Source organism: Felis catus, chromosome D3 (genome assembly GCF_018350175.1).
Source record: "Felis catus isolate Fca126 chromosome D3, F.catus_Fca126_mat1.0, whole genome shotgun sequence".
NCBI classification, from domain to species: Eukaryota; Metazoa; Chordata; class Mammalia; order Carnivora; family Felidae; genus Felis; species Felis catus.
The window spans coordinates 13,923,252-13,940,172 of record NC_058379.1 but is presented as its reverse complement, the minus strand read 5'-3'; the positions used below and the strand labels follow the sequence as shown (position 1 = coordinate 13,940,172).

Here is a 16,921-nt window from a genome sequence, read left to right as displayed (position 1 = left end):
TCCCCTCCCCCTCCCCCTTTTTCCTTCCTTGCTTATTTCCCTCTCACTTCTTCCCCTTTCCCGTAAATTCCTGAGTTAATTTATTTATTTATTTATTTTTAGGGAGACAATGCCAAGTGGGGGCGGGGGCAGAGGGAGAGAGAGAACAAACACACTGTGACACCTGGCTGGCTCCGTTGGTAGAGCATGTGACTTTTTTCTTTTTTTAATAAGGTTTTATTTTCATTTTTGATTGTTTTAATGTTTATTTATTTATTTTGAGAAAGAGAGAATGCAAGCAGGGGAGGAGCAGAGAGAGGGAGAGAGAATTCCAAGCAGGCTCCCTGCTGTCAGCACAGAGCACGGGGCTCGGTCTCACAAGCCATGAGGTCATGACCTGAGCTGAAATCAAGAGTCAGACGCCTAACCGACTGAGCCATCCAGGATCCCCTATGTAAGATTTTTTTATAGGGGCGCCTGGGTGGCTCAGTCAGTTAGGCGTCCGACTTCAGCTCAGGTCATGATCTCAAGGTTTGTGGGTTCAAGCCCCGCTTTGGGCTCTGTGCTGACAGCTCGGAGCCTGGAGCCTGCTTCAGGTTCTGTATCTCCCTCTCTCTCTCCCTTCCTCCCCCGCCTGTGGTCTGTCTCTCTGTATCTCAAAAAGAAATAAACATTAACAAAAAAAATTCTAATAAAAAAAAGGTTTTTTTATATAGGTGTGTTTTTCAGTTCATTTACTTATGAGAGAGAGAGAGAGGGCACCTGTGTGTGTGAGTGGGGGAGGGGTAAAGGGAGAGAGAGAATCCCAAGCAGACTCTGCACTGTCAGCACAGAGCCTGACATGGGGTTCGAACTCAAAAACGATGAGATCATGACCTGAGTTGAAATCAAGAGTTGGATGGCTTAAGCGACTGAGCTACCCAGGCACCCCCAGCATGTAGCCTTTGATCTCGGGGGTTATGAGTTGAAGCCCCGTGTTGGGCAGAGAGATTACTGAAAAATAAAATCTTTAAAAAAAAAAAAAACAAAAAAAAACCCACTTATTTAAGTATTCTTTGAACATTTCCAGTTTATTTGCATCAAATTATTTTGTTTTTAAACGTTTTCGTGATTTAAACGTTCATCCTTTGGCTCTGGTAATCCTGTTGGGTAGAGCCCACTGATGAATGCTTCCCTAATTCTAAGCTCTCCACAGAGAGTTGAAGAGTGAATTATAAGCCACATACATGCATGACATCCTCGAATAGTTTTAGTCTGCATAATTGAGAGAATTTTTCTCTCAATATGTGAGATTTCAGCTAAACCCAAGTGGGGTCCTGTATAGTGTCTTTTGCTCCCACTAGGGGGCTCACTTTTGCTCCCACTAGGGGGCACACTTCAGCACTTTCTAGACACCGGGGGAGGGGCAGCACCTCGTGCTCAGCTTCCCACCCCTCTCCTCCACACTCCCACCCCCCCTCCCCCATACTTAGCTACTGCAGAAAGTGAACATCACAGATGGTCTGAACGGGAGTCAGCTGCCCATCTTGGACGGCCAGGAATTCAGCGCAGTGTGAAAATCCCATTCTGACGTGTGTTCTGTATAGAATGACAAAGCTCCTCCGGGAACACCAGGGACGTGGGGTGCCTCAGTGAGTGTCAGCTCCCGTCTCCATAATTTGTCTTACACTTTCAAGCGAGAGTGTCCACCCACGAGCCGTCCGTGGCCGTCTGCGTGTGCCGGCAGGTGCGTGAGGAGCCCCCGTGGGGGGTGGAGTGCACGTTCTCAGCCATTTCAGAGGTCGATGTGCTCACTCTCCTGTGTCCTGGCCATTCCACCTCCACTCCTTCCACTGGAGACACACTCAGACGTGTGTCTGTGTTCTTGTCGGAATGGGACAGCAGTGTCATTCAAAGGCTCGCCAGGTGAATTGGGGGTCTGTCAGACTGCGGAATGCGAAGCTGCAACTAAACGAGTTGCAGATAAATGCTTACGGTATGTTTCACATAATAGACACAAACAATACCAAGTTCTCTTTCTATGTAGTTATGTCTAGCTACTTCAAGAGGGGAGGACTCTGCTTGGTGGTCCCATAGGTTTACAGGACTGTACTTACATATCTGGGCGGCTGAAATTTGTTTTCAGTAGGCTGCATGCCCAACATGGGACTTGAACTCATGACCCTGAGATGAAGAGTCTCATGCTCTACCAACTGAGCTGGCCAGGTGTCCCCTGGGTAGCTGAAAATAAGATACGCAGAGACGGGGCACCTGGGTGGCTCAGTCAATTAACCATCCAACTTCAGCTCGGGTCATGATCTCACGGTTCCTGGGTTTGAGCCCCACATTGGGCTCTCTGCTGTCAGAGCGGAGCCTGCTTCACATCCTCTGTCTCCTTCTCTCACTGCCCCTTTCCTGCTCTCGTGCCCGTGCGCTCGCTCTCTCTCTCTCTCTCTCTCTTTCAGAAATAAGCAGACATTTCTGTGAAAAACGTCAAGGGAATTGGGAAAGACTTCTTAAGAATTCCCTGGGACTTTTGGGGCACCTGGGTGCCTCAGTTGGTTAAGCGTCCGACTTCAGCTCGGGTCACGATCTTACAGTTCATGGTTCTGTGCTGACAGCCTGGAGCCTGCTTTGGACTCTGTGTCTCCCTCTCTCTCTCTCTGCCCTTGCCCCATTCGCAGCTCTATCTCTCAAAAATAAATAAACGTTAAAAAAAATTGACAAAAAAATTTCTCTGGGACTTTTAGGTAGGCCCTGTTTGATATTTTACTTACTTTAGTATTGCTTAGATTTTTCATTACTCTTCAGGTAAATTTTTTTCAACTTTGTCCCTCTTTTTTTCAACTTTGTCCCACTTTTCCTCAAAAGTGTTTTCGTGTTAGTACCTTCTTTCCTGTTTCGCTAGGAGCCTGGGCAGGTAATGCACAAAATCCGGGCCCCGCCCCTCCTTACCAGCCGGGCATGGGGCTGTGAGGGTCACCGCTGCCGACCCCCCATGTGGTTGGTTCCCAGCCGGTCTGTGCTGTCCGTGCCTCTTTTTGGGCCCACACACAGGATCCTGTGCAGCCACTGTGGGGTCACGTCTTCTCCCAGATCCATGACCATAACCTGGCCTTGACCTTCCTGTCCTCTTCCCAACCCTTAGGAGCTGCTACTTAATATCCAGAAAAAGGAAGGGGAAAAAAGGGTGAAACGGTGCTAAAACATACACCTGAATTGCCAGGGCAGTTGCAGTTGCCATTTTGGTCCAGTCCGTCCTTTGTGGTGGGGACTGTCATGTGCGTTTGTTGATCGGCGGCCCTGCCCTCCTCCCACCAGATGCCAGTGGCAGCCCCCCTTGTGACAACCAGACCCGTCCTCACATCCTGCTGATTGTCCTGCAAGGGGCAGAACAGCCCCCAGTTGAGAACCACCGCTCTCCACAAACTGGCAGTAGAGCAGTTGTTCTGAATGACCCACTTGAATTCTTTTTATTTTCAGTATTTCTATCATGCCTACCAGTGACAGGGGACTGTGGTCCCTTCAGAGCAAAACAGCTTTTTTGCCTCTCGGTGGTATCCCCAGAGTCCAGACCCTCCCCCTAATACTTGTGCGTTCCTCGGCAAGAAAACCCGAGGCCCCTCGGCAGCTGCCCTGGTTAAAACACCTTGGCCGTGGCTGCACCCAGAGGCCTGGCCAGGGAAGATGGCGGCAGGCACAGTTGCAGGAAGGGGCATTTTCTCAGCCAGTGGCATTTGTAAACATCGGAGGGGTTTTTTTATACTTGTTTTTTCTAGTTGCAGCTCTAGAAACCTATAAAACCAGGCACCTGGGTGGCTCAGTCGGTGAAGCGCCTGACCCTTGATCTCAGCTCAGATCTTGATCTCAGGGTTGTAAGTTCAAGCCCCGCGTCAGGCTGTGCCCTGGGCATGGAGCCTAGTTATAAAAATATATAAGTAAGTAAATACTAACAAGAAAGAAGAAACCTGTAAAACCTAAAGAAGGAAATAAAGTTCTCTGTAGAGGTCTACTATAACAGCAGCTATCCGTGTTCACAGACTACTCAGTCTCCCTTCTGGAAAACCCCGGGCCCCTGCATCCACAGAGCACCGTCAGCCAGAGCCTGCGCTGCCCTCCTGGGGCCCCAGCGGGCCCTCCAGCCAGTCCTCGCTCCTCCATCCATGAGCCCCTGCCCCCCACCCCCACCCCCCGTCGTGTGTCTCCTACTCTGACGCCCTCAGCTCTGGAGCTGGACTGTCTGCGTTTGAGTCCCAATACGTCTGGGGCCAGGTCTTGCTGTCTGTGCCATGGGGTACTCGGCTGCAGATGGGAGTTGTGACAGGGGCCCCTTGTGCAACAACGCGTGCGCACTGTCAGCTGGGGCCTGGCTGGCCGTCGTAGTGCCTGGCACACTCCCTGGCTGGGAGTGCCCACGTGGAAAAGAGAGAGGCACAGTGTGCCGTGGACAGAACGGCCCTGCCGTGTGGCCTCCGGGCTCCTTCGGTGCAGTGTGGAGTTCCCCTCCCCCTTGCGTCGCAGGATGTGGGAAACAGGTCACTTGTTTCCCGGCTGCCTGTCCTGTGCAGGATTAATGTGCCGTGATGGCCACGGTGAGCTGCAGTGGACCATTGGACTGCTCTTGCGCCCTCGCTAAGCAAGCTTAGGGTCACCTCACGGTGTTCACCCTCGCATACGGATTGTATGTGTTTTCCTCGGCAGCACTGAGTCTCAGACTGGTGCCCCCGAGTATGTCCTTCTAACGCAGTCTGAAGAAACACAGCCGCTGTTAGCCCAAAATTTCTTTAAATCCCTTCCTGTTTTGTTAAAAAAAAAAAAAAAAAGTTCCGGATTGAATCACGCAATTCCTTCCCCTTCCCAGCATCAGTTAAAGTCAGCGCTTCCAAATGATGCTCCGGTGGAGGCTGGAGACGCTGGGGATGCAGGGCCTCTGGGTGGAGGGCGCTGAATGTCCTGAATTTGCATTTCAGGATGTTTAACCAAGCTGTTTTAGGGACAGTTGGCTGCACTGTTTGTGTTAGGCCCTGGGCTAGGCTTGCACAGAGACTCAGTTGAATTAATTTGAGTGATAGGCTGTGCAGAGTGTGGCTGTCGATCAGAACTGAGACTGCCCTGGTCCCCAGTCCGAGCGGGAAGATCTGCCTGGCCCAGCTCCTCTTGGTGCCGGGCCGTGGGGGGCGTGGCTCGGCTTCTGGATGTGGGGGGCTCAAGACACTGTCCTTTCATTGGGCCCTCAAGGGAGCCATTTTTCAAAGTTTTTTAGGGAGAAGCGATATGAAAGGATTTCAGCCTTTTTTATTTTATTTTTTAATGTATTTATTGGGAGAGGGGGAGAGAGAATCCCACTCAGGCTCCGTGCTGTCAGTGCAGAGCCCACTGCAGGGCTTGAACTCATAAACCGTGAAATCACGAGCTGAGCCGAAATCGAGAGCCAGGCACCCAACCGACCGAGCCACCTGGGCGGCCCTAGGATTTCAGCCTTTTAAATAGCTTGTACGTGTTGTCTTCTGGTGGTTTTCGTCGTTCTGTTTTGAAGGAGTCTTTCGGTTTCTCTAGTGGCAGAATGGCGAGCAGGGAGAGGAGGTAGTGTGGTTTCCTAGGAGACCGCACAAGTAGGGATAACCCACATCCGTACAGGTTGGAGGTGCGAGCCGCTCGTCGACTCCTCCCACGGGTTCCTGACAGCCCAGAGCAGGCTCGCTGCACAAGCACCAGCCGGGATCGGAAGGCACCGGGCGGGGGGCGACGCGAAGTGAGGTCTGTGTGGAAGCTCCGGTCAGTAGAGGAGATGGGTGGCAGGTGCCGGACTTGTAGCCACGTGGTGTGGGGGCTTCACAGGGTGAACCTGTGGCAGACATCGGGCAGGCTGGGATGCCCTGGTCCCTTACGCTTGGCTGTTTGCACGATCAAGTCAGAGGACCGTGACGCATCTGTAGTTTACCGGTCCCGAAAGGCTGGACGTTTGCCGGGGCAGACTTCTTGCTCAGAGAATAGGAAACACTCTGTTTAGTGCGGAGCCGGTGGGGCCCATTCCTCCAGCCCCCCACTGTCCCCACCGCCCCCCGCTGCCTTGGTCCTGTTACCTCCTTCAGATCCCATAAACAGGCCTCTCCTTCTCCACCTCAATCCTGCTGCACGAGAGGGGGCGAGAGATAGGACGCTCTCTGGATAAAAGATGCTACAGAAGTGTCCGTGTTAATAGGAATGTCCATGTGCCTCTTTGCCAACAGAAAACCTGGAATATAACGTGGAGCCTCAAGAAATCTCACACCCTGACGTGGGACGCTATTTCTCAGAGTTTACCGGCACTCACTACATCCCGAACGCGGAGCTAGAAATCCGGTACCCGGAGGACCTGGAGTCTGTGTATGAAACGGTGCAGAATATTTACAGTGCAAAGAAGGAGGACATAGAGTAGCGTCCAGTAGAGGACACCGAGCCTTTGCCGCTGCCGCTGTCTCCAGGAGAACAGGATTCCGGAAGAAGACGTCTCCACGGATCCCTCTGGATTCACACCACCAGGAAAGCACCTAACCAGTAGCGCTGGTTGCCTCCCACCAAGTTTAAATAACGTGTGCTCTCCTCCAGCTGCAAAGACAATGTCGCTCTCCGCCTACACTAGTGAATTCATTTGACGGCACTGTGTTCAGTGGCATGGCTTGTGTGCTTGTCCTGTGGTGACAGTTTGTGACACTCTGTCTTCATGAGGCCTCACAGTCGACACTCGTAGAATCATCCTTCCCGCCCACTTCCCGTTACGTCTGTCTACACTCGTCTCCGACCGTTTCATTTGCCGGACGGATGGGGTTCCATGTTTGCACCGGTTCCCTTCTGGTTTCGCCGTGGAGCGCGTGCGGCCCGGAGTCGGGACCGCTTGTCTTTTCGCCCTGCGTGTAGTTGCTTCTTCAGAGGCGAGGCTGCGAGCGACGGCAGCAGCATCGGAGCGGCGGGGACGCGAACACGCGGATTGGTCATCAGAACCGTTCGGCTTTATTTGTTCCAATACGTGAAACAGATTTCAGCCGCTTTATCTCTTCCTTTATTTGAAGCGGGAGCACGGCAGAGCGTTGCCCGCCACGTTCCTCCCAGGTCCGTGCTCCTGTCTGCGAATCCCCAGTTTTCTGTTTCCTTACGTGAAATCTTGTGAGAAAGTGCACCGTAATGGCCTTTATGGATGGATTTTCCCACATTCGTCTACTCTCCTTCCCTTTGAAATAACTACTTTTTTCTCTCCTTTAATTTTAAAAATTATTCCAGTATCATAAATAGATCTTAAGTCAGTGATGGGTTCTCTTTATAGTAGGAAGTACAATCTGGTGTTAGAATGTTCACTTTTAGAAACCACACTCCGTGGTCTCCAAAGACCTAAAGGAGGTTTCACTTTTGTAATCAGAAAAAAAGAAATAATGAACCTTATGCATTTTTTAAAGAGGAAAGAGGAGGGTCCGTGTCCCCCGTCATCCCTTAGAATCACTCTTCGACCCTGCCGGCTGTGGCAGGGTGGACGCAGGTAAAACGTCTTTAACCTGAGGAGTGTCGATCCATGGGGAAGGAGGCGGGAGCGCCCTGCTTTCTCGAGTCCCCGCTGCCCTGAAGGTCCCACTGGCTCCCGCCCGCCACTCTCGACCTGCCAGTTCTCACGCGAGCTAGCTAATTCGTAGTTAACCAGTAGAAGCTACCTTCGGGAGTTAGGACCTAGTTACTCTCTGAGTTGCAAAGAATCCAGTCGCTCTGGTGAGCGAGGCTTCGGGGGCTGTGATCCGACCCCGCCTCGCCGCCCTTCTGTGCATTTGCATGTGGTTCCCCACACCCTGTTTGATGACTGCCTCATTTCCCCCTTTGGAAGCCCTAGGATGACCGAGGTTTGGGGAGGCCACCCGAGACCACTTAGTCACTGACGGCTGGTGAGCAGTTATTAGAAAGAGGCGAGGGTCTGGCGGCCCCTGCCAGCCCCAGCTGCTGTCGCCAGTCAGATCCAGAGCCTGATGCTTTCGATCGGCCTGGGAAATGTGACCACTCACAGCACCCAGCCCGCCGAGGCCGGGGGTCTTACACTACTCTCGTTTGAAGGTGGGAACCAGTTAATCCAGAGGTAATACTAACCAGATGCATTACTAAGAAACTGTGGAGCATGCTGAGTTATAATTGTTGGTTTTCTGGTTTGATTTCCTTTTTCCTTAGAGTAACATCAAAGCCAAGAAGGATGGTTTTACCTTTACTGACCCAATGTAAATATGTATCTAGACCGTTTTTAAATGTGTTTCTTCATGAATGCTTCATTTGGCTCCAGGAAGCCTGTGTCACCTGTGTAAGTTGGTATTTGGGCACTTTATATTTTTCTAAAAACGTGTTTTGGATCTCCTGTACTCTAATAAATCATAAGTTTCTTTTTAAAATTTTTTCCAAAAGTTTTCTCCATTTTAAGAAGTCCTGTTACAACAAAGTAGGACTTTCACAATGTTAAAATACTAACTATTTGGATAGAGTGACTTCTTTTCTCTTCAAATGAATGCCAAGATTTTTTTGTACAATGATTAATAAATGGAACTTACCCAGAGAATCCACACAAGCGGCCTGCCCGGTCTCGTTTCGGAACAGAAAGCCCAGCCTTGACGGCAACAGAACGTCTCTGGCTTCTCTTCTGATCCAAACATGCAAAACTTGGCTCTACTGAATTTTTCTTAACGTTGGTGAGTGAACAGGGTACTTTGTTCTGCGGGTTCCTTGCCAAACAGCAATTTTAGAAGCTGGCTAGGAGTATTGAGGGCACCTGGTTACAATGCGAACATTGCAGCTTTTTGCTGCTGTTAGAGTACTTGTTCAAAAGGAGAAGGGCAGGTGCCCGGGGCGTTGTTAACGAGGTGACAGCTGCATGACGTTCCACGTGTCCACAACGCCCTGCAGAGCACGCACTGTCCGTGATGCCCCCGCGTGCCGTGCGGTGCAGAGCGCAGCGGTCAGGGGCCACATGGTCACCGGTTTCCTGCACCGTGGTGGTCCCAGACCTTTAACGTCCTGTTGTGCGTTGTGACTTCATGAGAGGACAGTGTACTGTGCTGTGTCTTCCCTGCTTAGACCCTAGAACTTTCCTCTGCCACACGGACGGACACACACACACAGCATCCCCGAGGTCCAGGGTTTGCAGACGTGCTTTGGGAAACACTGTGTGTGTCCAAAACTAGTCCACCGTATCCTCAGGCTAGTTTGGCCAGGCGTCTCTCTCTCTCTCTCTCTCTCTCTCTCTCTCTCTCTCTCTCTCTCTCTCTCTCTCTCGTTTGAAAACTTTGGTCTAATCCGATTTTGAAAGGCTGGCTTCACGTTGCCTCCACCTGGACCTCATGGTAGCTTCTCCATCATAAGTGAATTTCCACCGCAGAGTTGTTTTTCGCCGAAACCAGCATTCGTACTGTTGCTAAATCGGTTTTGCATTTTACAATACCTACTTAAGGACTTGTTCTCATTTTAAAATGTCTCTTTCTTAACACATGAAATGGAGTCAAACGCTCATGTTCTAGGCTCTCTTCTACCGCTAGAAGGGAAAATAACTTGTTTTCCTTTCTCCATATTCCAAGTACATAAAACTGGATTACCAGCAGCTTTTTAATTTGACAAGTAACCTGTGGCCATAATAATCCAGATGTAGCTCTTTATGTGTTTCTGTCTGTTTTCTGGAGGAAAGGAGTGAATGTTCACCCAGATGAAATGCAGAATCTGGCCCTGTGACCGTTTAATTCTGGAGACGTCGATGGTTGTGGTGCATGTGTTATTTTGTATCGCAAGCTTACTTTGAGCCAGCACTGGCCTCACCTATATTCTTCACGGCAACCCTCTAAGGCAGGGCCGGGCGGTCGATTATTGTTGCGGGCCATGTAAGGTCACGTGTTCTTTGTTTTCGAAAACGTAGAAGACCTTTTCAGCTCGAGGGCTGTAAAGAAAACGGGCTCTGGGCTGGTCTGGCCCGTGGGCCACAGTCTGCCGAGCTCAGCCAAGGTGCGGGCCCCGCCAGCGTCCCACCAAGCAGACGGGGAGCCGGAGCGCACTGCGCGCAGGTGGGACAGCGGGCGGGGGACCCAGGGACCCGGGGACCCAACCTCCGAGCGCCAGCTCTTGACTACCACACTACCGCCAACTTTAGCAACTACCTCGCACTGGTTTTATCCTTTGCAGCCACTTTAACTTCTAAACGTTTCAGTTCTGAACACTTAGAGTCTTGAGAGGAAAGGACATTCCTTCGGTGAATAAAATTCTGTGCAATTATAGAATAAATGTATTATGGCCATTTAGCGATGATTGTATTAGGGTAATGCTAGTTCTGTAATAAATAGACCCAAAAATATACCGTGGCTCGAACACAATAGACCTTTCTTGCTCACCTAACAGCGGGCAGGGGGATGGGGTGGGCAGGGGGCTCCGCTGTCTGCTTCGGTGTGCGGCTTCCACCTGCCCCGAAGGGCAGTGAGCACAGAGGGACACGTCCCGGGGTGGGGGGGGGGGCGGGAGGGCTCCATGCGGGGAAGCTGGAGTGGCCCTTGGTGGCACTGCCTCTCACGTTCCACCGGGGGGGGGGGGGGGCTGGGAATGAAGACCTGGACACCGATGTGGCCTCCCCACTCTGGGTGTGCTCCCCACGGCAGGACGTGCCTCCTCCCCGGGGAGACAGCCTCTGTGAGGTCAGACTTTCGGGTGGCAGATACCGCTCGGTCCGGAAACTTGCTTTGCTCTGGCCGCAGCAGCACAGCCACTGGGGGTGGGAGTTTAACTCCTCCGTCTACAGCAGATGGCCACGGGTGGGGGTAAAGAGAGGAGGCCTCAGGACAAGCCACGTGTGTCACTTCTGCCTCAGGAGCCACACAGGTCGCGGACCCACCCACGGCATAACTCCGAAGGGAACGGCCTCCCGTGCACCCGTGGAAAAGGAAAGGCTTGGGGGCCCTGCCTCATCTGTGCCGCTCACCCCAAACCTCTCCTACCCACTTCCTGTGTCCCGCCAGAGTCAGTCCACCCTGGCTCCTTGGGGACCAGCCCCCTGAACTAGAAGTTTTGACCCTCCCCCCGGTCCCCGTTCAGTGGGGATGCAGGGGCCAGACAGCTGCAGTACAAACTGCCACCTGGAAGAAGAGTGAGACACACAGAAGCCACCGTGCTGCCAGTGACGAGATACTCTGCTGGGCAGGTGGGCAGGTACCATGAAGCCGCCCTGCCCCCCACAGTGGGGGGAGGGGGTTGGGGAGACTGGTTGCTGCCGCCCCTCCTGCCCTCTGAGCCCAGTCCTCCCTGGTCACACCACTAGTGGGGGGAGGGGGCGCATCTTCCCTGGGAGCTGGGCAACTTGACCGAGTACTTCCCGCCTGGTGCAGGTCTGGGGTCAGCCCCGGACGTCTTTCATTTTCCCCGCTCGTGATTCCTCTGGGAACAATTCCCTCGAACCCTTAGCAGACTACTCCCCTATCTGTGCCCGTGATCATAGTTCTTTGCCAGAACTTGCCAGACTGTTCTGTTTTCTTGCCCGTGCCTATCTCTGCCCCCACCGCCTGGCTTAACAGCGGCCGCTTGAGTCTGATATTAGCCACAGCTGGGTCAAGGTGTTTAACGAGCCTGCATGGCTCAAAGTGATCCTCCTCCTCCTCTCGTGCTGGGGGTCGCACAGAAGCAGTTCCCTTTTGGAACCTAGGAAGCCCGGGATTTCTGACCCCTGGTTCTCGCGTTTTCCGCTGAGCATCTTCCTCGTGATGACCTTGCTGTAAGCGGCAAAGGGCAGCGGGCACACGCTATATTCTCTCTTCGGCTGCTTCCCCTAGACCAGATGCAGCACCCCAGTGGCTCCAAACGCTGCAAACGGTAAGCAAAGCCCCAAAAGCGGCCCTCGCGCCTCCCAGCCTCCGGCAAGGTGTTCCTTGCCACCTCACTGCCAGGCTGCCGCCATGCGATTTAGGGTTTTTTTCACAGCAGATTCCCCTTTCAAGCGTTTTCGTTTTGTGGGTGACGGGGGTGCAGGGGAGGGTGGGGTTTTTTTAAGTTTAGAGTTAGGCTAATGTTCCCATAGGAAATTCTTCCCTATTTGGCTGTGCAAAAAAAAAAAAAAAGGATAATGATGGCAAGTTCTCTGGGGTTTGGAAAGACCTAAAGGCAAATCGTTCAGTGAACTTAGGAAAGGAAGTTGACAGAAAAAAAGGAAAGAAATTTGGGAGAGAACCAGCCGGACAGCATGCATTCTAGAATCCTCGAGGGGCCAGAATTCCTAACTGCTTCCCTTAGAATGACACAGATCTTAATGGAAACTTTCATAGTCAAGCCGCAGAAGTCGGAGCACTCAATGAAAGCTCGTTGTTGTTGTGTGTGTGTGTGTGTGTGTGTGTGTGTGTGTGTGTGTGTGTGTGTGCGTGTGTTTTCCCTGTCTCCAAAACCTGGTCCTCCCCCCAGGTTTTGGAATTCTCTAATACCGCACCACTTAACTATATGGTGATGTCCTCCCTCAGTCATGGCCCCAGGACAGAACATTGACTTCCCTCCTTCCTGCTAGGTTCTTTGGCTGGTCTCATCATTAAATTGACACAAGACAGATGAACAGGAAATAAAATAGTAGCAAATGTAATCTCTTGCAGGAGCCCCTAGAAATAAGACACTCAGAGGCGTGCCCACGGCAGGCAGCATTCGTGCCTTCTAGACAACCAACACATCTGTGAAGAATCGAGGGCAAGGGGTTTGGGCGTGGGGCCGCAGATTAGTGGAGAAGCAGCCAGGGTGGTTTCCACAGCCTTCTCGGCCCCGCGTTCCCGCCGGTGATAAGGACGCCTCTCTTTCTCCGGGCACGGGGCGGGAGTACCGTGCGCAAGGGAGAAGGATTTCCTGCTCTCCGGGGGACAAAGGAGGGTCAAAGTGCCCTCCTTGCCCTGGCTGCACTTCAGTTCAAAATGATCAATAAGCCACAGTGGCGTCTTTGGGGGCGGCCTGCCCTGAACCCCACGTGCTGTTCCCATGCAGAGGACTTGGCCCACAGGCTCTCCCATATCCCTCCCTGTACCCCCTTCCCCGGCTCTGCTCAGCCTTTTTTCCAGTATTGCCTCCCCACCCATCCCACGAACCTCAGACGAGTTTTTCCTCGTCACCTCCCCCGTGAAATTGTTTTGCGGTCCCTTTTTTTAGGTGAAATTCACATGACATAAAGTGAACCATTTTATTTTTTTTAATGTTTATTTTTGAGAAGGAGAGAGAGTCCGAGTGGGGGAGGGGCAGAGAGAGAGAGAGGGAGACGCAGAACCCGAAGCAGGTTCCAGGCTCTGAGCTGTCATGTCAGCACAGAGTCCGACGCGGGGCTCGAACTCACAAACAGATCACGACCTGAGCTGAAATGGGATGCATAACCAACTGAGCCACGCGGGCGCCCCTGAAGTGAATAATTTAAAAATGCACAGCTCAGTGGCAGTTAGTGCCTTCACAAAGTTGTGCGACCGCCACCTCTGTGTAGATGAAAACACTCTCGCCACCTCAAAGTAAAGCCCTTTACCCCATTAAGCGACCACTCCCCATTCCTCCCTCCCCCAAGCGCCCCATCTACTTCCTGCTCTATGGATTGGCCTGTTCCCAACAGTTCATGAGGGTGGGATCAGGCAGTACGTGATCTTTGGCGACTGGCTCCTTTCACTTAGCGTTTTCACAGGCCGTCCACTCCGTAGCATGAATCAGTGTTCCAGTCCTCCTAAGGCCAAATGATGTTCCGTTGTGTGGACGCGCCACATTCTGTTTATCCATTCAGCTATTAAGGGACCTTTGGGTTGTTTCCACTTTTGGACTCTTGGGAAGAGACCTGCCATGAGCCCTGAATGCGATGTTTAGTCTGCTTATGCACCATATGGACACCTGTGCTTTATACATCCGGAGAGTAACGGCTTTTCATCCTCCCCAACGACCATTTGCCCTTCGGGGACAGTGTCGTCCCTCTCTGGGAGGTGGCACTGGGAAGAGCCGCTGTCTCCGTCTTCTAGCTGGTCGACCCCTGGTGTCTTGACTGTTCATGGCCCCCACCTTTGTGCCAGGAGCTCTGCCCGGAGAAGTGCCGTTTCTGTCACCTGTAACTGCTGACCCGTATATTCTAAGGAACTTTTGGGATCCCTGTTACCCGGTCTTTGCCCTGACTTGCCTCTTCTAAAAATGGGATGGAAACGGGGCGCGTGGCTGGCTCAGTCAGCGGTACATCAGACTCTGGATCCCAGGGCTGTGAGTTCAAGCCCTACCTTGGGCGTAGAGCCTACTTAAAAAAAAAAAAAAAAAAAAATGAGATGAAAGAAAGTGCAGTTGTAAGACTTTCTGGGTAATGGCTACCTTTGTATGAAACTACTCTACCAGGAGATTAGGAAATGTGAAAGCTAAAGGCCTCTGCTAGACCATTGTTCCTGACATTTTACAAAGAGAAATAATGAGGCCCGTGGAGGGTATAGGTGCCTTCGTCTGGCGGGTGGCTCAGATCAGGTACTCAAGCCTGAGCCTTTGGACTTGACTGCGGAGGTGTTTCTGTTGCCCCCAAATTGCTTCCTCTGAGGGTTTTCTTGTCCTGCAGGGAAACTTGCTAATAGCATCATCCCTTACTATTTGGCATTCAAAACCTTGTTAAATTTCTCCCTTGCTAACTGCCGTGGCAACCTCCCCGCCAGCTTCAGCAGTCTCTTATTTCCCTCACATTCACTGTGACGGAGGATGAGAAAGCGTTATTTATCCCTCATTGTCTGGGAAATTTGTCCTCTTGAAGTTTGGGGAAATCTTATTCAAAACCTGCAAAGACTTTTTAAATTTTTTTAAATGTTCACTTATTTCTGAAAGAGAGAGAGAGAGACAGAGCATGAGCAGGGGAGGGGCAGAGAGAGAGGGGGAGGCACAGAATCCAAAGCAGGCTCCAGGCTCTGAGCTGTCAGCACAGAGCCTGACGTGGGGCTCGAACCCACAGACTGCGAGATCATGACCTGAGCCAAAGTCGGACGCCTAACTGACTGAGCCACCCAGGCGCCCCAAAACCTGCAAAGACTTTTTATAGGCAGTTGCTTTTTTCCCCTCTGGCTTTATGGGAGTGTAATTGATCTCTGGAACTTAACTCATCTTGTGTAACCGTAACCTAAAATATGATTTCTCCTCAAGCAGGGGTCGCCGACTTCTCCTGGAAAGGGCCAGAAAGTAAGTATTTTTGGCTGAAATTTCAGGCCACACGATTACTCAGGCCTGCCCTTGCAGCAGGAAAACAGCCATAGGCAATAGGTCAATGAGTGAGTGTGGCTTTGTGCCAATAAAACTTTATTGACAAAAACAGGCATGGGCTGGGGAAGGCCCACAGGCTGTAGGTTACTGACCCTACTGTACAATCCGCTTGACTATTTTCTTTAAACGGAAGTCTAAGCAGAAGCAACATCAAAAAGTTGAAAGAGGGTCAGGGCACCTGGCTGGCTTAGTCAGAAGCATGCAACTCTTGATATTGGGGTGGTGAGTTCGAGCCCCATGTTGGGTATAGAGATTACTAAAAAATAAATAAACTTTTTTAAAAAGTGGAAAAGGGTAATAGAAACCCACATACCCTGCACCAAGGTTCAACATTTACTATATTTTCTTTATTTCTCTTCTCTCTATACGTTTTCCCCCCTGACCCATGTGAAAGTGTCTCAGACAACCTGAGGCTTCTCCCTAAATTCTTTGGTGCCTCTCTCCTAAGAACGAGGATGCTTTCCTCCCCAACCACAGTGCCGTGCGTGCGTAAGAAAGTTAACAGCAAGAAGCACATCCTCAGTATCATGAGACTGGGTGTTGAGGACCAACCAGTGTTCCCACAGAATCTCACACCACTTGCGATTTCTCTGGAGCACCCTGGGGAGCACCTGGCCCCGTGGGTAGAAGTTGTTCAAGAGAAGCTGTTGAAAATCACTCACCAGGAAGTCTGTTTGCCCGAGGTGAGCCTGTGGCGTCCTGACAACAAGAGACCTGTGGTTTCAGGTAAGCTTCGGCTCCGAGATGTTCCTTGACGAGGGGCATAAAATTCAGCAGAAACAGGGTTTTTTTGTTGTTTTTTTTTAAAGCGTTTGCTAATTTAGCAGAGATGTGTGGTCCCCCCCTTCTGCCCACAAAGGGATGGGTTGCTTACATTTTCCAGTCAAGGCTTAGCGGGAGCCCCCACAATTAGCACTGTCTGCCCAGAAGCTCTGCAGAACTCAAGGTAGCGGAGTTCTCTCATAAAGGCTCATACGCGACCTTGCGACTTTCTTCCTTAATTAGGTACCCTGAAGACCCTCATTCCATTGACTGCATTGGCTCTAAGAACAATGATTTGGGCCCAGGTATAAGAAAATAACCCATCTAGGGGCACCTGGGTGGCTCAGTCAGTTAAGCGTCCAGCTTCCGCTCAGGTCATGATCGCACAGTTTGTGAGTTAGAGCCCCGCGTTGGGCTCTGTGCTGACAGCTCGGAGCCTGGAGCCTGCTTCGGATTCTGTGTCTCCCTCTCTCTCTCTCTGCCCCTCCCCTGCTCACTCTCTCTTTCTCTTTCTCTCTCTCTCTTAAAAACAGAGAGTTTTATTTTAAGTTAGGGCATTGGGAGTGTGGTGCCTGGATGGCTCAGTTAAGCATCGGACTCTTGATTTCAGCTCAGGTCATGATCTCAAGGTTTGTGAGTTCGAACCCCGTGTCGGGCTCTGTGCTGACAGCTCGGAGCCTGGAGCCTGCTTCGGATTCTGTTTGTCCCTGTCTCTGCCCCTTCCTTGCTCATGCTCTGTCTCTCTCTCTCTCTCTCTCTCTCTCTCTCTCAAAAATACATAAACGTTAAAAAAAAATTTTTTTTTAAGAAAATAACCCATCCAGGGGCGCCTGGGTGGCGCAGTTGGTTAAGCGTCCGACTTCAGCCAGGTCACGATCTCACAGTCCGTGAGTTCAAGCCCCGCATCAGGCTCTGGGCTGATGGCTCGGAGCCTGGAGCCTGCTTCCGATTCTGTGTC

The 16,921-nt window shown here is 51.5% G+C and overlaps 1 protein-coding gene across 4 annotated transcripts in view; it reads left to right on the top strand.

Moving 5' to 3' along the window:
- FBXO21 (F-box protein 21) overlaps positions 1 to 15,971 on the top strand; it is a 54,727-nt gene extending 38,756 nt beyond the window's left edge. For 2 of the 4 annotated variants that reach the window (XM_006938515.5, XM_023241466.2), the window contains exon 12: positions 6,189 to 10,294. In XM_006938515.5, coding sequence (XP_006938577.2) covers positions 6,189 to 6,376 — 188 coding nt within the window. In that variant the 3' untranslated portion in view covers positions 6,377 to 10,294. Of the gene's footprint in view, positions 1 to 6,188; positions 10,295 to 15,087; positions 15,121 to 15,595; positions 15,628 to 15,678 lie in introns of those variants that run through there. The other 2 variants (XM_023241465.2, XM_023241467.2) reach the window with 2 other exon arrangements.
- The last annotated feature ends 950 nt before the right edge of the window (positions 15,972 to 16,921 follow it).